Source organism: Capricornis sumatraensis, chromosome 9 (assembly GCF_032405125.1).
Source record: "Capricornis sumatraensis isolate serow.1 chromosome 9, serow.2, whole genome shotgun sequence".
Classification (NCBI taxonomy): Eukaryota; Metazoa; Chordata; class Mammalia; order Artiodactyla; family Bovidae; genus Capricornis; species Capricornis sumatraensis.
This window is the reverse complement of record NC_091077.1, coordinates 82902960-82923945: the sequence shown is the minus strand read 5'-3', so window position 1 is coordinate 82923945 and position 20986 is coordinate 82902960. Positions and strand designations below refer to the sequence as shown.

At 37.3% G+C, this 20986-nt stretch overlaps 1 protein-coding gene across 1 annotated transcript in view; it reads left to right on the top strand.

Annotated features, from left to right (window-relative positions):
- Positions 1 to 20986, top strand: part of HAPLN1 (hyaluronan and proteoglycan link protein 1) — a 75654-nt gene that overhangs the window by 38574 nt on the left and 16094 nt on the right. Inside the window, exon 2 of the mRNA XM_068980967.1 lies at positions 2611 to 2736. Coding sequence (XP_068837068.1) covers positions 2637 to 2736 — 100 coding nt within the window. The 5' untranslated portion in view covers positions 2611 to 2636. The remainder of the gene's footprint in view (positions 1 to 2610; positions 2737 to 20986) is intronic.

The following is a 20986-nucleotide window of genomic DNA, read 5'->3' as shown; positions in this document are numbered from 1 at the left end:
AGTGCTCATGGCACCATCATGGTATTGTAAATGAGGCAGGGCAGAAGGAGGCTAAGAAAAAGTGCCATCTGACTCCTCATACTTTTGGGGGGAAAAGTTTTATATTCACATATAACACAAGTCAAAGGTTTAAGAGCATAGTAGGTTCAAGTAAAAGAGCCTAAATTTAAAAAGGTAACGAAACAAGTAAGTAGATTTCTCTTTCAGAAAAATAAGTGCAATTCAAAATAGGTGCTGCTTTTGCCGAAGCAAACACAAACATTGCTGTTTTCTTAGATATGTGACCTCCAGCAAGGTGACTGTGTCAGGAAAAATGGAAGCTTGTGTTTCACAGTATTATTGTAAGGACTGCATGTGCCAGTATATGCACAGTGCTTAGCAGAGCTCTTGGCAGATAACAGACATTCAGTGAAAAGGAACTGCTTTTATTACTATTATTTACCCCCAGCACTGTCTATCCCACCCTCCCCCCAGGGATGTTTGCATTTTTAAATTGGGTCATTGGATAGTTAATATCATAACATAGTGGAATGAATTCTTAGTGATATAATTTTAAGACTATGATATGGAATTAAAGGAGACAAGTTTGGGTGTAATAAATCTTAGGAAAAATGAGAACAAATCAGGATGACTTCTGTGGTAGGATGCATAACTGTGTATGTGTGTGCATGTATGTGTATGTTTTGAGAGGAGAGTACACAACTCTCTACAAGTTATACTGTAGATGTTCAATTTAATGTGAAAGATAATATAGCAAATTCTCTGCCTCAGTTCATCTTGACCCTTCTTTGAATGTCTTTTTTAAATGCCCACTTGTATGTTTTTCTCATACCCTCTCTTCCACAACTCCCCCTCTTCTCTGATTCCCATGTCAAGCAAGACAGCACAGGACACCTCGTGCACCAGCTGGCCTACTATCTTATGTGTGTGTCTGTAATTGTGCCAATTATATTCCAAATTCCAAAAGGTCACCTTTATTATATATTTTCACCCAAAGCATTATTCCGAACTGAAAACAGGTAATATTTGTTAACAGTATTCCTACAGGCAAAAGTCAGTAGCTTCAAAAAAAAACCATTTCCCAAAAAGCCTCAAAGGAACAAGCAAGTAAACTTCTGAAAATAAAATCAGTAAATCAGATAGAATTTTGAAGGTGACAGTTTTAGTTTCTTAGGAAAGTAAGTTTCTCAATTTGCTCATCCACTATCTTCTTTCTGTGACATAATAGAAAGAAAAGGGTTAAAGCAAACACTAGAGCCTGAAGTCAGAGCATCATAATGACTCTGAGAGGAGGAGACAGGGAGGTACTGAGGTCCCAAGAGGGACCTGGAGACGTCCGTGATTAGGGCATTAGGCTCTGGAGAAGAGGCTGGCCTGCAAAGACCTCCAGGAACAGACTCGGAGCTCTTTAATAAGTATTCCAGGGAGTCAGGCTTTCCTGGAAAAAACAAATTAGTGTGAGAAGCCAGTACTGTGCAATTTCAGTTTTAAAAATAGCCAAGTATTGTTAAGGCTTCTGTGTGCATGAGAGGAAAAGAAAGCCCTTCTTAATATCTTTCTCAGCTTCCACATTTAAAACAGAGGAGCTACACTGAAATTCTTGCCTGGCAAATACTGCAAAGGTCATCTGGTGTGTACTATTTGGAATCACTTTTTGGTCCTTACAATGACAAAGTTTTGCGGGGATTGGGTCCCTTTTTATCAAATTGGTCTTGAATGAGGATAGCCAGGCAATGGCTCTGCCGCTGTCATTTAGGACCAGAGCTGTCCCTGGCTGTCTGTTTCAGCTCTTCATTTGCCTAATTGCCCTGCGAGGTTGGCGGGGATGTTCCCTGCAGCCAAGGCTCTGCTGACTGCAGAGACCCTACCTGGCACTCCAAGTTGATGCGTCAGCATTTCAGGTAGAAATGAATGAAAAATCAATCAGGATGACTGCAGTGATAGCATGCACAATTCTAACTTCGTTTGTCTCTAATTTTCAATTATTCACCATAGACCCAAGCAGTGTTTAAGACGGGGAGTCTGTAACAAATGTGCTGCTTCTATTTAATCAGGCATTGTGTGTGTGTGTCCTCTTTTCTTTTTAGAACAAGCAAATCTAACCTGCTTAGAAAGCCATATGTAAAATGAACGATGATGTCAAATTTCATGCAAATCTTCTTTATTTGCCCTGGCTTAATATTCAGTTACAAATTAAACTGGGTGATAAATAGTCATAGGTAGCTATATCAAATTGTTTTATTAACTTGTACTTCAAATTCAAAGGTCTAAATGTTTTTTTTTAAGTCTGTTTATATCTTTGTCATATCTCTTTTAACTTGCTGTAACTCTCTGTATCAAAACTATACTGTTCTAAAAAAATTTTTAGATTTACAACTCTGTAAAGATAGAGTTAAACACTGTTTGGACTCTGACTACATAAGGGAAACTGGAATTGTTCAAAGCTGCAGTCTTCAGCTCCCAAAGACAGCTACAGTAACTTTCTGAGCAGATTGGGTTAAATATTTTTACAGACCCATTCTAGGATGATAAGGCAGTAAAAGTTGTGCAGTGCAACACTCCAAAGGGTTCCAAACCTCACAAGCCTCTTTGTATGTGATGCTCTCACAGTGAAGAAGATTATTCGGGCTACAAAGATGAAGAGTCTACTTCTTCTGGTGCTGATTTCAATCTGCTGGGCTGATCATCATTCAAACAACTATACTGTAGATCATGACAGAGTTATTCATATCCAAGGTAAGAAAGCGCAGCTTCTCCTATGAAAGTTAAATCCATTTCAAGTTACTTAGAAATGTTAAGTGATTTCTTAACATTAACGTTAGTGCTTCGCAATGTTAGTTCTGCTGCATTGACTTTTTCTTTTCCTTTCTGCTAATTGGTGAACATGCTCCCTGGCTTTCAAATGCTATTGCATTACGGTAGAGCTAAGAATCAGGGACAATTAAAGTGGATTGGCTTAAGGATATCCAACTGCAGGGAGTTGATGCAATTGTTCAAGGCTTTTCAGTTGCTATCTTCTAAGTAGAATGCAGGGGAGAAAGTTCATTTAAAGACAGGGCAAAAGCAGGGAGAAATAGGAAGTAAAACTTACATGTAAGGTCATTCTGTTAGAGTCATCAAGAAAAACAACATGAAAATAAGTCAGACAAGCTAACTTTCAGGAAAAAGAACTTACCCTATTAAAATCTCCTTCGGTAAAGCTTTAGTTTCCACAGAGCAATGTTTTCCCTGCATGTTTCTTTTCAGCTCAGCTGAATCCTAAGCCTGGGAGCTGTAGCAAGATTTGAGGCTGCAGTACAATGCAGCTATTTCCTCAGCTCCAGCTTCAGATGAGGGACATCCCGCATTAAGAAAGCTAAGAGACTTATGCAATAAGAAAAAGATAGTTCCAAAGGACCTGGAGCTTCTCTCTTTGCCCTTGTATGCTGAATATTTAAAGTAAGAATTACAGAATTTAACAGTTTAAACATATGATGATAAGAATTTTAGATGAAGTCAGTTTGGGGACCAGAAACATTATAAGTTTGCTAAGAGAAATAAAACATTGAGAAGATATAACTCAATATCTTCAAGGTCAAAAGTGCAGTCTCAGAAAATTGCATCCACTGTTGAAAAGTATGACTTGTGAAGGTCAAATGATAGTGTAGATCTGGCTAGAAAGCATTTTTCTGTATGTATTATGACTACCCAAATAGAACTCTGAATTTGACAATGTCTAGTTATTTTAGACATTCCTCTTTCAGACCTCTATGTTTCTAACAGCTTTACATTTTTCACTATTGGACCATAAAAAGGAATTATATAATCACAAATTTTACTATGCAAACTGCTGACTCAGCTATTTTCTTTACTGTATAAAAGCAGAATCAAGGCTGTTTCCCAGAGACTTAAGACATTTACACATAGAGATTTCTGATGAAGGATAACATCCTCTTAATGTCAAGTCAAAGTCAATTCAGAGTTTAATACCTAGTAATTGTTAACAATGGTTTTAAATCTCATGGAGAATAAATTTTAGCAATGAAGTTTAAGTTATTACTAGACTAGATACCTGTTATATTACTAACTATGTATAAATCACAAAATGTAAATTTCATGCAGAGTATAAAAATATTTTAAAGTATGTTAGCATTTTAAAAGTTATTCCTGAAAGAAGCCTATAAGTCAGATTCAAGATTTCTCATCAAGAAAAACTTCTGTTTCTCCAGTCTTTCCATTCCCATATACTCTATTGAAATTTAGTGCAAAAGAATTGCTGACACAAGGTATCAAAAGTATTGAGATTATTTGCCTACACTATCTGATTTTTTCAAAAATGACTTGCTAGTCCATTTCATTTTAATTGTAAATTAATGTTCTTAGAAAGTTGCCCTGAGCTTTCAAGTAATAAAACTACAAGGTCTACATTTTGCTCGAGGAAGTTTAATACTGAAATATGATTTGAGTCAATATTGTCATGCTATGTCCATAGTTGAAATTTATTTTAAAATTGCTCCAATTATTTGTTCCTCTTAGTTTCTATTCAATAACAATTTTTGTTTTTTCTTTATTAGAGCATTCAGATTGAACTTTCATGTTCTCCCCCTTCAGAGAAACACTTTCAAATATCTGCCATAATTTCAGGCATCTTTTATAACACAAAAATAAACTCATAGCACAGTAGGTGTTCATTAAAGCAGACATCTTTCATTACTCACTTGAAATACTGGATTATTTTGTCACATTTAAAACTTTTATTAAATCAAACATGGCTAAGAAGGAATTTAAGGGAGCTGAAACTTTCATAAAAATTTTATAAGAATTTTGCAATCAAATCATTATATTAGTAATCTGAATCTCAAAGTCCTGAATCATACTGATAAGCATACTGATAAGCTTCTGTCAGTAATAGAAAATCATTCAAAATTCATTTTACTGCAAGAACACCTTTTCTGTCTCTCATTTTCCATTAATTTTTAAAATTTTTGTACTGTTAAGTTCCCCAGGCACATCACCCTCAAATTCATCTTGGCTGCCTTGATAGAGATGCTGAACACTTTGTTAACATGTTCTTAACTCGTATGCATAAGAGTTACCTAATTATTTTTTCTGAAGATTTCTATCTATGGGAAATTCTATAGATATGTATGCAAAAATTTTTTTAATCTGGTTTTTAAAGAAAATCAGAATACCAGGGGGGAAAATGGCAAGTATAGATACCTATACAAAGAGTTTCTATTGAAAAGTATCTTTTTTGGTGATGAAAAAGGAAATTGTGCTAGCTTTCCATGGAGAAAGGCATAGTTTTAGATAAAAATGTGCTTGTACTAACTCGCTTCCTTTAATTTTTTATTAAATCAGTTTGATTACAAATTGATTCAATAAAAATGAGAAAGCAAACTACTTGTCCATGGAGTCTGCTAAAAATCTGTAATCAATTTATTCGCTTATATATCATATACTGTTGACAGTGTGGGAATAGTAATTTCCTCAAATACTTCTACAGAAAGAGATAGCTACTGTTAATATTGTCTCTATAACAATCTCAGCTAATGGATTATATTCCTCATTTCATGATGTGCCTAGTCAAACAATATCTAAATCCTTTGAAACTTGAGTTCATTAGGGAGAATTTCATATGGAATATTAAATCTCACAAAAGAACAATTTTAAAAATATTTAGATCTGGTCTAAAAATTCTTTATAGACTTTCAGATACCAGTAGAAGTTCAGAGATGATGAATATACTTTATAAAATACAGTTTTTAAGAAAACATTTATATGGACAGCAGAGAAATTTTATGACTGTTTGCTATTAACCAAAATAGTTACTGAATACATACCTGCCTGTTCCTTTCCATGTCAGTGATCTAGTGACTCCTGCCTCTGCTATTTCAGGTGCAGGCCTTCTGATCACCAGTTTAAGATTTTTTCCCCTGATGCCAGTTTAAGAATTTTTCCCCTAATGCCACTTTCTGGCTTTAGACCTTGGGCAATTCACTTAGTCTCTCTCAGTCTCAGTTATCTCATCTATAAAACTGGACATCATCACTGTTTATTCAATAAAGCTTTATGAGAACTAAATTAGATAACATATGGGAAAGTGCTTAGTACCCAGCATACAATAAGCTCCCAGTAGATGAAAGTTGTTATTGCCATGTTGATTATTTCTTTACTGTCATGGAAAAATGATTTTTAAATAAAAAAGGAACACAAACACTGGTGGGAAAAGCTCTTGCTTTTCAATTCATTTGCTAGCAGTAAGAACAATATCTTACTTTAGTTCTAATGAAATAAACATTTTATAAGTAGCTTTCTTTGCCCTTTTAAAATTGTACAATTTAAGATTTCCCCAATGGTATTAAATATTATCTGATCACTTTTACTTTCCTTGTAGAAACTGAATTTTTCCAAACTTAAGTAATATTCCCCTGAATATACATATCAGGTAAACACAACTAAGCTCCTTTAAATTTTTTAAAAGAAGAAGAAATCTTGGAAATGAAAGCAGTTCCCTTCTTTGTAATGTGCCCAAGTGTGTGCTCTGCGTCCGACTCTGCGATGCTATGGACTGTAGCCCATCAGACTTCTCTGGAACTTTCCAGGCCAGAATACTGGATTGGGTTGCCATTTCCTACTCCATGGGATTTTCCTGACCCAGGGATTGAACCTGTGTCTCTTGCGTCTCCTGCATTGGCAGGTAGATTCTTTACCACTGTGGCACCCTTTGTTATAATAAGTGAAATTTATGGTCACTTGTCTTAAGAGATAAAGCAATTAGATTTTTTTAAAGAAAGAGTTGTCAGAAGTTCATCTCTTTGTGAGTAGAAAAATTAATGCAGATCTAGAATCCCTTGCAGAAGTAGACACTCCCCACTCAATGTGGCTGTTTCCTCCTTGTGTCCCAAACCACTCTCCATCCCAGCTTAGCGTTAGACTGTTGGCTTTGTCACACTCCAGCTAGACAGTAGTCCCTGGCACATAGTAGGTGCTGAATATATGTGATAAATACATCAATGAGTGTAATGAGATACTTCTAAATTGCCACTATCATTACAGTTCCGTTCGGTTCAGTCACTCAGTCGTGTCCGACTCTTTGCGACCCCATGAATCACAGCACACCAGGCCTCCCTGTCCACCACCAACTCCCAGAGTTCACCCAAACCCATGTCCATCGAGTCGGTGATGCCATCCAGTCATCTCATCCTCTGTCGTCCCCTTCTCCTCCTGCCCCCAATCCCTCCCAGCATCAGGGTCTTTTCCAATGAGTCAGCTCTTCAAATGAGGTGGCCAAAGTACTGGAGTTTCAGCTTTAGCATCAGTCCTTCCAATGAACACCCAGGACTGATCTCCTTTAGGATGGACTGGTTGGATTTCCTTGCAGTCCAAGGGACTCTCAAGAGTCTTCTCCAACACCACAGTTCAAAAGCATCAGTTCTTCGGTGCTCAGCTTTCTTCACAGTCCAATTCTCACATCCATACATGACCGCTGGAAAAGCCATAGCCTTGACTAGACAGACCTTTGTTGGCAAAGTAATGTCTCTGCTTTTCAATATACTATCTAGGTTGGTCATAATTTTCCTTCCAAGGAGTAAGTATCTTTTCATTTCATGGCTGCAGTCACCATCTGCAGTGATTTTGGGCCCCCAAAAATAAAGTCTGACACTGTTTCCACTGTTTCCCCATCTATTTGCCATGAACTGATGGGACCAGATGCCATGATCTTCATTTTCTGAATGTTGACCTTTAAGCCGCCTTTCACTCTCCTCTCTCACTGTCACCATAACAAGCCCCTCTTAAACCCTGCAGAACCTATGGCATTTAGCAACACATGACACGTTGTGTGGGCCTCGTGCACACTAACTGGGTCACAGCTTTCATTCTGTAATGTTGGCATAAAGTAAATAATAGTTAACAGAATGTAATAACTTAAAAGGACTTTAATATAGATCATTGAGGTCAATATCCCATTGTACAAATGAGGAAATCAAGACCCAGAGTTTAAATGTTGCTTGGCCCAGGTTGCATGGCTGATGAGGAACAATTTCTCTTGTTAACCCCCTACCCTTCCTCAAATTTCGGATCACTTTTCACCTTCTTAATGAACTCACCCTGCCTACCATGTTCTACCCTCCTCTGGCATCCCGATTTATCTCTGATCTCCTTTTCCTTTTCTCTCTAGTCTTGGATATCTACTTTACTTATTTTTACGTAATTGTTTGTGTCCATCTCTGCCACAAGAACATAAATCAGCTCCAGGAGGGAAGGAATCTTTGCCTAATGCCTCCCTGTCACCTAAATTAATACTACTGGGCAAGTAGTAGTTGATCAATATGCTTGTTGAATAAATTCAGGACCAAAATCCAGGAACTTTTCCTAATCAAGCCCAAGTCAGTCTTTGCAAATTGCAGGGAAGGTTTCAGTTTGTAGAATGAGAGGCAGCAGATAAGAGGATTCTGAGTTTCGGTAGCAAGTTTTGTTTGGTTGCTTTTATGGCTCCTGTATTGCACATAACATCTTACTTCCAGGAGAATCAACCAGAGGTGGGATGCAGCAATCCTCCTAATGTGGGCATGAAACTTTGAAGAATATTTGATTTACATGTGGTCATTGCAATGCTATCATGTTCTTTATATAATATCTTCAGAGTCAAGATCTGGTGGTGCAGAAAGGATCAAAAGTGAATTTAATAATGTTTGATTGATCATAAACTATCTACAGAGCCAGAGTTTAGTGGGAGAACTGGATATGTGTTCTCTCTTTCACTTAAAACTCATTTGGACTCAGACTCTATGAGTCTGTTATTAAGAGTTAAATTATAATTTCTTTTTCTCTTTTTGAGGTATCATATACTATTTACAGCTACAAATGCAAAATCCATGAATGTCAACTACATTTTCCAAATTGCATTTAGCTAAATACATACACTATTAATAATACTACCTAGAAATTATTAGCTAAAAAAATCAGAGAATTTCATCATGAAACTATAAAAATTAGCAACACCCTAATTCTAAAATTTCTTCTTAGTTTGCTTTAGGATATAAGGTCAAATATACTAATGAGAACTTACTACATTAAACAGGTTTATCATTTGATAAAAATAAGAATGTTACCATATATATAATAAATAAACACAAAAGAATGAAAATGTATATACAGGCATATATACATATATATTTGCAAAATGCTGCACAAATACACATATACCCCTCTTCAGCCTGCTATATAACACAATACCATTGACTGGGTGGTTTGTAAACAATAGAGATTTATTTCTCACAGTTCTAGAGGCTAGGAAGTCCACAATTATGATGCTGGCACATTTGGTGTCTGGTGAAAGTTGGCTTCCTAGTTTAGCGATGGCCATCCTTTTTCTGTGTCCTCACCTGGCAGAAGAGGACAAGGGACCTATCCTGGGCCTCTTTTATAAGGGTACTAAGTCTATTCATGAGGGCTCCACCCTCACAACCTAATCACCTCCAAAGGCCCCACCTCCAAATATCATCACATTGGGAAACAGGCTGCAATATATATTCATTGGTGGGGGTGGGGGCAACAAATGTTCAGTCTACAGCAAGCACCTAAATAGGAATTGGGAATGAATGATGATCAGAACACACAGTCTGTCTTCATCAAGTTTATGGTCTAGAGAAAGGCAGACATCATTATGAATATGACTATGATAACTGCCATTCAACTAAGCAAAAACTATAAGTCAGTTGTAGGTTGATATATACTTTTGATAAATCCTTTAATCTATATTCAGAAATATATATGTATATTTTCATGCCAACTTTGCATCTGCTAGCCCATGGCGGAGTCTTCTTCACATTTGTGTGTCTTTTGAAATAATTTACTTATTTGGGCATATGTTAAACATTGGCCTTCTTTGTGCAAAACAATGAGTTATTCTCTGTAGGACAGACCATCTCCTCAATGAGCTTAATGACAATATTATTAGAGCATCAAAGGTGATTAAAAAAATTAAAATAAGTGTTATATAGAGGTGGAAATATGAAGAAAAGAATAATTAGTTGCCAAACAAAAATATCTTATTATAAAACTGTATTCATACTCACCTTTTAAACCCATAAAATACCTTTTAAGAATATTTCTAATCTTGTTATTAAGTAACCTAAAAGTCTGAATTCTGTGTTATTTATAAGGCATCCATTAAAACAATGAATTTTGGAATATTTCCAGGTATAAAAACCTATATTTAATAATATTTTCAGGTAGTAGCTAATTCACACTAAAACAGTCATTGTTTTCTCTGTTCCATTCTGGGGGCTGAAATTGGCATATTATGTGGGAAGTCAATGATTATTTGGAAACTTTCCCAAAGCTTTTTTTCTTTTTCCCCAGAAACAGTCAATTAAATAGAGAAGCTTTTTTTTTTTTTTTGGTTGCAAGTTGTACTAACCTATAACTTAATGGCTTAATGTTAGAGTAATTTCAACATGCTATGTTTCTCTGACTTTCCCTGTTTCTCTGACTTGCTAGCAGGGGCTATCAAGAAAAAAATAGATTTAGATTTCTTTGTTGTTTTGGTTCTTTATTTTGAATATAAAATGGAAACTACTCTTTTCAGAATGTAGTTTGGAATACAAAAATCTATCAAAATGCTAAGAAGTTAAAAATATTTAATTAAGAGATATCAAAGTGAAAATATCTGGTGGGGGGGGAATCTTTATGATCTGAGCATTTTTATTTCAAAATGAAGACAGTGAAAGCACAAGAAATATAAAAGTTCTATCCAAATCACTCCAAAACATTTTGTGTATTTTGTATTGCTACAATGTGCTATGTGCATGCATGCTTAGTGGTGTCCAACTCTTTGGCACCCCATGCACTGTAGCCTGCCAGATTCCTCTGTCCATGGGATTTCCAAGACAAGAATTCTAGAATGAGTTGACATTTCCTTCTTCAGGGCATCTCCCTGACCCAAGGATCAAACCCACATCTCCTGCATTGGCATCTGAGTTCTTTACCACTGCCCCATCTGAAAAGCCAACAGGGTAGTGGCACTAAATACACATGTTCTCAGAAATACCAAATCACCAGTGCAAACTGGAGCCATTTTAATGTTGTTTTAACTAAACATGCTGGTTGTTAATTTCAGTGCTTACTTGGAGACTAATTACCACACGTATAAGCTCCAAGTAGTATGTTTTTACATATTGGAGGGTGGTGCTGTGAAATGTGCTAAACAATACTGAGTTAAACAATAATTTTACCTACCTTTTCCAAACACTGTCCACTCAAGCAAGACAAGGACATTAAGGATAAAAACTCAGGAAGATCATAGTCCATCGAGAACAAAAATAACAAAGCAAGTTAGAACCAGGAGCAACCAGTAAAGTGTTCAGATGAGGTGAAGGAGGTTGACAGAAAGAAGAGTCCTATCTTATTTCTAAAGAATCATAAATTTTAAATATCAGTAGAAACACCATTGAAAACATATCTTTGAAGTGAGGAGACTTCCACTTCTAGAGGCTTCTGTTTGTAATGGTGGTGTTTGCCTGCTTGATTTTGAGCAAGGGGCTGGTGTACTATGAATCTCATGTACAAAAGATCAAGTAGATACTGGATTATGATGGGTGAAGAGTAAAAGTGAGGAAACATTTAGAAGGGTCTTGAGGTAGTTTAGATGAGAAATCATGGTGGTGTGAACCAGGATGGGAACAGTGGAAATGGATGAAGAGAAGCCAATCTGGGGGGAAAAAAGGGGGGGAGACAGAGATGGCAGCACTTGATAATAGATTAGATGTAGAGATGAAGAGATTAAGGGAAAGGAAGGGTCACATCAAACACACCTTCTAGGTTTTGGCTTGAACAAATGGATGGATGATGTAGGCAGAAAATGAGTTGAGGAAGACCGGGAGAAGAATAAGTTTGGACTGGAGAGGAGGGCTCAAGTTATCTGTTTGGCATCCAATATATAAGCAGCAAGTAATTGGATTTACTATTTCAGAGCTCAAGGAAAAGTACACTGGTAGGAAGCTTTGGGATCACCAGTACATAAATATGCATAACCATAGGACTAGATGAGCTCACCTGAAGAAGGAGGAAATGCAGGCAGAGACAAGGAGATTGCCCTGGTCTGAAGTTTGGAATCCCTCAGCATCAACTAGAGGTGGGGGGGTGGGAGGGTGGGCAGTGAAGGAGGTTACAAAGGTCACATATTCACCTCTTAGAGTCTAAATCCTGATCACTGATGTGTGGTCATTTTTTTTCCAGGTAGCTTTAAAAAATCTAAATGAATTGCAAGGTATTTAAAAATAGAATAGGAGATATTTGTCTTAAAACGTACATTTCTAGCATCTGCCAAAAAATTGAAAGTCCTGCTGTTTTTCAGGCTGCATTCTCATTGGACATCAGTGGGAACCAATACCCGCTCCCTTTAGCATGGAGCATGTGTGCTCAGCAGTAGTACAGTCCCTTGTACTCCCTGTTATTTTCGGGACTGTGGTGCTCCCTTCACTTCTCTCAGTCTTGCCCACCTAGGTATCTGTGTTCCATTTACCTTTCATTTTGTTTCAGCACTAAACTTAATATTTGATACATTATAGGCTATTAAGTCATGATCATTGATTAAGCAAAGAATCAACAGTTCCCTTTTGCCTCCAGAACTGACTCTGGGCAGTATTATCCTGATGTTTTTCACACTAAGGGAAGACAGTAACCATAGCAATGTAGAAAACCAACAGGGTCCTTTCTGCAAATTATGGAGAACTTGACCTTACACTTCACCACAAAATGGAAGCAGTCTGAGCAGAGACAAGTAGATTTGGGCCCTTTACCACATGAAGACATGTTTCTAATAATTAGGGACTATGGTTAATTACAGCCTAATGAAGAAGAATGACTCATGCTAATGTTTCGGTTTCTCCATACCCTTTGAAATAAGCCTGTATTACAGTTAAAATCCTGGAAAGCAGGTTTCTTCGAAGATTGTAATTCATTGTTAATGAAACAATCAATTTTATTTTCTTATAATGTATTTCTTAATTTCTCTATGTGATAACTCAATTTGGTTTTACTCTGTCTCAAATAATGGAAATAAAATGCTATTTCATTATCCATAAATCATTGATAACATGGATAAATTTAAATTCTGAAAATTATTAGCAAATGCAAACAGCTCTGGGTTGACACAGCTAGCGTGACTCTGTAGTGTGGGGACCAGTTATACTGAAGTTACCAATGGCAATAATACTGATAAATTAATATTAACATTTAAAACCACTTACTGTGTGTGATTCACAGTATAGAATATAGAATGCACAATAGAATGTGCATTACCTAGATCATCTCAGTCTGTCCTCCCCACCATGCTATAGAAAAGTGGTTATCCTCACTGAACTGAGAAAGCGTCTGTAGCTTACTCCTGGGCATTTGGCTATTAAGTGGTAAAACTGATGCTCAGACTCAGGCAGGCTGATTCTTGTGCTCCTAACCCACCAGGAATTATACAACCTCCATCTAAGCCTTCTCTTAAAAACTTTTGAGCAAAGGGGTAGGTAAAAACGGCTCCCATCTTGTTCCATTCAATTGATATAACTATGTTCCAGAAGAAATTAAATCACAAGGAGAAAAGATCTGGTCTCGAGCCTTGGAGAAACTTGTCTCACAGGCTGCCATAGAGATTCTGAAGAGAAGTTCGAGGGGCAAGGTGGGGATGACAGCTATATATATGCACATTCCACCCCTACCCCCAGATGAAGACTGTCTGGAGCCCCAGAGAAAACTGAGAAAGAGGCAGGAAGAAGTCGGATTATATAGATACAGGTTTGGTTTCGTTTTTAAGGCTTTAAAGTGGTGGTCTTGAATTAAGCTCCTATGCTGTTAAGAACCACTAGGAAAATCACCGTAAGTTGATGTGGTGCAAGTTTTTGGGAATCAGTACTTTCTAGGAACTGTCTTCTGAAAGAGCGCAGGAAAGAAGACAATGTTGAAGACAGAAGCTGGTTTGCATACCTAGCACACTTGGGACACTAAGTAAGTGTTTGTGAGTAAGAGCCAACATTTACTGGGCACTCAGGGTGCCAGGTACCAGGCTAAGCTCTCAGTGTATGACCTTTTAATCCTCATGAGAACCCTGGGAGGAAGGTGACTTAACTCTGTTTTACTGATGAGGAAACTGAGGCCATATAGGTTAAGTGATACAATGTAAGAGGCATAATTCATAGGCTTAATCAATAAACTATAGCGTCTGCGATAACAGATAAAACAAGAATGAAAGTGAAAAGACAAAAGCCCACAAAGAACTTAGTCAGCAGAACAGAGCTAAACACCCTCACCACACTTCTTACTCCTGGTCAAAACAGATGAAGAAAAAGTAATTAAAAAGAGACAATATTTTTCAAGATAGTAACAGTTTTGGGTTTACATTTCAGAACAAACATCAGTGGATGCCCTCGAACTACTTGGAGGCTCTTGATGCCTATTTTTTATGGCAAAAATTTGTTTAAGTTATCCTTTTGGGGGGGTGGGATTTCCACTGTCTCTGAAAAAAACCTATAGGCTCTAACCATTATTTTTTCACTATAAAACTTGGATATATGAAAATAACGTGGTACACATACCCAACATCACCCAAACAATACTATTTTCTGGTGTTGGGCACCCATCACAGAATTGCTTTAGCTCTAAGGCAAGTGTTGGGCTGATCTTCATAGGCTTATAAGCCCTGCACTTGCCCAACCTCAAGACTGAAGAAAGAGCTCAGAATCAGCAATAAAGTCATCAATGGTTTAATGGATGAGGGAGCTTACATGTCTGAAGCAAGGTCCTGGAGCAACACCCCACTGTGTATGGCAGGGAGTGGACAGGACCTGGCTGTAGTCTTTACTCCCAGGGGTAAGGGAAGGTTATCAGTTATACAGGGAAGTAAAATCAGGTTGGTTCATTAGTTACCAGGGAAACCAGCAGAGGGGAATGCCTCTCACCTCTCCTTTGATAAGCTGTCATGGTGGAGACATTCTGATATAAAGCTAAAGCAATCATTAGCTGGGGTCTGGGGTAGCTATGTAGGAGGCTCAGTCATGGGAGTAGGGTGTAGACGAAGCCAGCACTGGGGATATACAGAGAGCAAGAGAACAGCCATCTTGAGTGGCCTGAACATAACAGAAAGGAAGATGGATGTGGTCAATACCTAAGAGAATGCGCCACAGCACATCACATCAGATAATACAGGTCACGTGGCATTTAAGGAACCTGAAAACACAACTCTAGGTAATCTGGTTCAGCTGTAGACTGACAGGAACTAGCAGGGGACAAAGACTCTACAGTGGTTAGAGAACAGGGAGGTGCTGGCAGAGAGTGGGGGGTGTTGAGAGGAGTATGTTCTTGTAGCCTGTGAGACCAAGAGGCAGGGTCACAGAGGGTGAGAAACAGCAGTAATCACTTCAGAGCAAAGAGTAACCTTCACTTACCTTATCTTCAGCTTTGGATTCTTCCTTTATAATCGAAACTAGATGACAGTCAGTACCTTTGTCAGCAGCATCTTAAAGGACTGGGGAAAAAAAATGAGATAAAACTTTCACATTTTGAAGACCTGTTTAAAGATAACATTATAAATAACAGAGCTGTAGGTCTTATACAAAATTATAATCCTGCAATTATAGCAGTATACTACAATTCTAGTTACCAGCTTCTTGTGTGTATTTCTAGGCAAAGTTTTTTGTTTATTTTGTTAATTAAATTCCCTCAATCATTTTATGTATTTTATACCATTTCTGTTTACTGTGTGAGTGGGTGATACATACACACAGTTCAAAAGTTTTTAAAATATGAAAGTATAGTATACACCATGAAAATCTCTCAGGAGTCTCTACCCACACAGCTACCTTATCTTCCCACAGGCTCTCATGGTTATTAGTTTCTTGAGCTTCCAATGATTCCTTCAGGTATAGTTTAGTTTAGGCAAATATATATATTTTTTTCTTTTGAATTCATACAAACGGTAAGAAATACCCATAATCTTACAAGTCTTCAGATCAGTGTTTGAACTCCAGATGAAAGTAAAGATGGGCTAGGGATAAATCCAATAGGATTTCAAACTCAGATCAACTCGTTGAGTGCAGAGGGCAGACATGATCTTCCTTAGAGCCTCTTTCTTGCCCTCATCAGGTTGTCCTTCCTGAAGAGCTGAGTCATAGAGACTCAGAGTTCTTACAGTCAGGAAGAGCTGGGGAAGAAACTAAAGCTCTGTCTCTGATAAACTAAAAGCAATTAGCCCTCTGAAAGGGCAGTAAAGGCTGGATGGGTGGAGGGGTGGGGGACTGGAGGGTGGTGACAGTGGGGGCGAACCTTGTAAAAGTTTCTGATGCAAAGCTTACTAGACAGATCAGAATCAAGACCAAACGATGGGAGCTTCTGACTCCCAGTAAGCAGCTTCAGAAACAATTAGGTTTATTCTGGTCTGAAGGAAACAAAATACAATCTTCCCTCAGTATCCACCGGGGTTGGTTCCAGGACTCACCTGAGATACCAGAATCTTCAGATTCTCAAGTCCCTTATATAAAATGCTACAGTACTTGCACCTGACCTGTAGGCACCATCCCCTTATACTTTCCATCACTTCTGGATAATGTATAATACCTAAAACAATGCAAATATTATGCAAATAGCTCTCAGTTCAGTTCAGTTCAGTCACTCAGTCGTGTCCGACTCCAGGCCTCCCTGTCCATCACCAACTCCTGCAGTTCACTCAGACTCATGTCCATCGAGTCGGTGATGCCATCCAGCCATCTCATCCTCTGTCATCCCCTTCTCCTCCTGCCCCCAATCCCTCCCAGCATCAGGGTCTTTTCCAATGAGTCAACTCTTCGCATGAGGTGGCCAAAGTATTGGAGTTTCAGCTTCAGCATCAGTCCTTCCAATGAACACCCAGGACTGATCTCCTTTAGGATGGACTGGTTGGATCTCCTCACAGTCCAAGGGACTCTCAAGAGTCTTCTCCAACACTACAGTTCAAAAGCATCAATTCTTCAGTCCTCAGCTTTCTTTACAGTCCAACAATCAAATCCATTCATGACAAATAGCTCTAAATACAATGTAAATGCGATGTAAATACTTGCTGGGCACACAACAAATTCAAATTTTGCTTTTTGGAACTTCCTGACATTTTTTTTAAAACAGTTTTTATCCCCAACTGGCTGAATCTCAAAAGAGGCACACCTAGATATGAAGGACTGACTGTAATTATCAAGAGTTAAAGGTTAATGAGTAAGATAATTTTTTCCTAAATTCTATATCCTACTCAAATGTAATGTGTAAGATACCATGAGAGATAAATGTCTAAATCATGTATTCTTTTTAAATACTGTCTTTAATACATATATCTAGCTGTTTTTATAAAAGTGTTTTCATCTTAGAGCTATATTATGGTATAAAGCATGTGCAGGGGTCCATTACTACCATAGCTGAGTGCAGGCTCCAGGCGGCACTAGTCTAATTCAGTTACAGACACTTATCACAGGCCAGGCACTATTTTGATGCTGGGGGAACAATATAACAAGATGTGCACTAGAGAGACTGTCATTAAACAGACAGAATGACTGTTTTCAGTAGACTGTGGTAAGCACAGGCATAAGGATACAAATCCAGCCTGCTTGCTCATCCTTGGGCAGGCTGGCTAGCCTAAGGGAAGTAACAGTTTCCAAAGTGTTGTCTTACACATCTCAACCTATCACAGTGATAACAAATACCACAAAAATAAGGAACCATTTTTAAACTCTTATGCAGCATTTTCAAATGACTCATTGTGGAGCTGGCACTTGAGTGTCTGCTGACTAGCTTCAGATGTAAGGGAGGAATTAGTTTTGTGCTTGAAGCGATGAAAAGTTTTGGAAATAGATGGTGGCAGTGGTTGCGCAATAGTGTGAACGTAATTAATAATGCTAACTGTACACTTAAAGATGGTTAAAATGGCAAATTTTATGTTATATGTAAAAAATAAAAAATCAAACGATAGTGGTAGAATTTTTCCTTGGGAGTGTTTTTTTGTTCTTGTTTAGCCATCTGAAATATATTCCTCCATTTTGTCTGTTTGGATTCTTTTTGCATTTTATTGGTCTAGAAAATCCAAAAGTTTGGAGGCTCCTTCATTATACACCAGTGAGAAAGTAACCGATACCAAAACTGGTTGTTTTCTAAAATCCAAAAGTTATTTATTTTTAAAAGACCAACTCTGACTCATAACACCTTTTCTTTTCTATTATCTCTATTTCCTTAGCAATGAACGGCCCCCCGCCATGATTACACTTTTAATAGAACTAAGAACAATAGGTAATATTCCCATACCATATTTCTAAACTGTTTTTCTGCAACTATTTGTTTTTGTCCTATTGTTTAAAAGATTTCCTCTAAATTACAGACTGACACAGAGATCAGTTGTTCAGTCATGCCATTGCTTTCATAATTTCATGAAATTGAATGATGTCCTCTAGACTTCACAGCAGAATTCATAAAATAATAATGAAGCCCTGCTGTTTCCCCTGGAGACAACTATGGTCTTGAAGGTCATCAAATCTTTTCAAGTCAATGTCATTGACACTCACTAATAAAAATATGAAGTTCCTGTAACTTACAGATAGACTTCTAAAAAATTCAGTGCCCCTAAAATGAGCACATATATGCTGCCTAGTTTTTTCCAGTTAAAGAAAAATTTTAAGGGATAAGCAATACTCATTCTGATGATCAAAGTTTATTTTTACCTTTTGCATTTGATTTGCTTTTCAAGTACCCTGTTGACTGAATAGTTTTGATTTAAACATTTATTTCAAACCAGTTCACATTTTTGAATCCAAGGATCAGATTCAAATCTTACTCTAGGCGCGACTGTGCAGTTTGTCTTCAGTATTATAGGTTCCCTTTGTTCCTGCCCTCCCCATCTCCAGCTTAGTGTGTTTCCTGGCTGATCCCTATCATGACAACCTGCCAAAGGCAGCTAGATACAAATCCAAAGCTCAATGTTCTCATGACATAAACCTGTCACTCAAAGAGCCCTACCAGAGCCTGCAACAGAACCCAGGGTTCCTGACTCAATGGCCAGAGCTCTTTCCTACATCTTACCTGCTACTCCCACAAGCAGTATTCAATGCTGTATAATCTGCAGTGTTGAGCTTCTGAAAGCAAGCAAACTAATAAAATGCATTGTTCTAAAGGTCATGTTGGGGATTTAGGTTAATGAACACTAATGGCCTTCAGTCACTCAACGTGTTATACATTACATATTTTTCATAGGGTTTTTTGAATTTCAGCCAGGGCTTCTGGCATCTTTTACCTCAACACCCCAGCTGTCCAAAAGATAAGAATGGTAGAAATTTATACATTCTAGCAGTCTTGTTAGAAAAACTATTTTTGGTGTCTGCTTAGTTCTCACCATTATACCACATAAGTCATCATCTACTCACAATGCCAGAGTATAAGTAAATAGTACCTAAAAAAAAATCACAAGTGTATACTTCTAAAACACTACAAGATGATTTATAGTTAACCTCAGAAAAAAATTAGAAGTTTCAATCCCTTAGACAAGACTTTTGATCTGTACTTTGACTCTTTAATTTATAAAACACTCAGGCCTTGTATTCATTCTGGAATACCTTATGATTATGCTAAACCACACAATAATTTCCAAGTTTCCTATATAACACAGGTGGCATTGTATGTATTTTTTTACTCCACATGGTTCAAAACTTTATAATGGAACCACGGAAGGTTAATATATGTCAAAATTATATGTAATATCAGGCAGTATCATACTGGAAAAATATAGTGGAAAAACTATGCAGAGTAATAGTTTGGTCAGCCATTATTTTAAGTGCTTTCAGGGTCTCTTATGTCAACTATACATAGTAGATATTACTACCTCTAATTCACATAAAAATAAATTGAGGCTTGGGGGTTACACACCTTGCTCAAAGCTAGAGAGCTAGAAACCTAAAGAGGTTAGTACAAGGTCTCTGATACATCAAAGCCCTTGTTCCTAACTACTATAATACCCCCTTAACCCAATCCATTCAGGCATTAGCTTTGACTTTTAAAGTAAAAAGCATGAGAGAATCAACAATCCAATGGAAAAAATGGGCAGAAGACCTAAATAGATATTTCTCCAAAGAAGACATAAAGATGGACAAGAGGCACATGAAAAGATGTTCAACATTGGTAATAATTAGAGAAATGAAAATCAAAATTACAATGAGATATCACCTCATACCAGTCAAAATGGCTATCATCAAAAAATCCACAAACAATAATGCTGGAGAGGGTGGGGAGAGAATGCTGCCAGGAACGTAAATTTGTACAGCCACTATGGAGAACAGTATAGAGAGTCCTTAAAAAACTAAAAATAGAGCTACTATATGATCCAACAACCCCATTCCTGGGCATATATCAGAGAAAAACATGGTCCAAAAGGCACTTAATGTTCACTGAAACACTGTTTACAATAGCTAAGCCGTGGAAACCACCTAAATATCCAACAAGGAATGGATAAAGAAGATGTATATATACACAATGGATATTACTTGGCCATTAAAAAGAATGAAATTATGCCATCTGAAGCAAAATGGATGGACCTAGACATTGTCATAAGACAGTAAGACAAAGAACTATCCTTATGATATCACTTATATGCAGAATCTAAAAGGAAATGATACAAATAAACTTAATTACAAAACAGAGACAAACTCACAGACTTAGAGAATGAACTTATGGTGGAAAGGAGGGAAGAGGGATAGTTAGGGACTTCGGGATTGACATGTACACACTGCTATATTTAAAATGGATAACCAGTAAGGATCTAATTTATAGCACAGGAAACTGCTTGATATTAAGTAAACATCTAAATTAAGAGTTTGAAAAAGAACAGATACATGTATATGTATAACTGAATTACTTTGCTGTATACCTGAAACTATCATAACATTGTTAATCAATTATGCTCCAATATAAGATAAAAGATTAAAAAAAAAAAAAAACGAGAGAATCAGGTAAC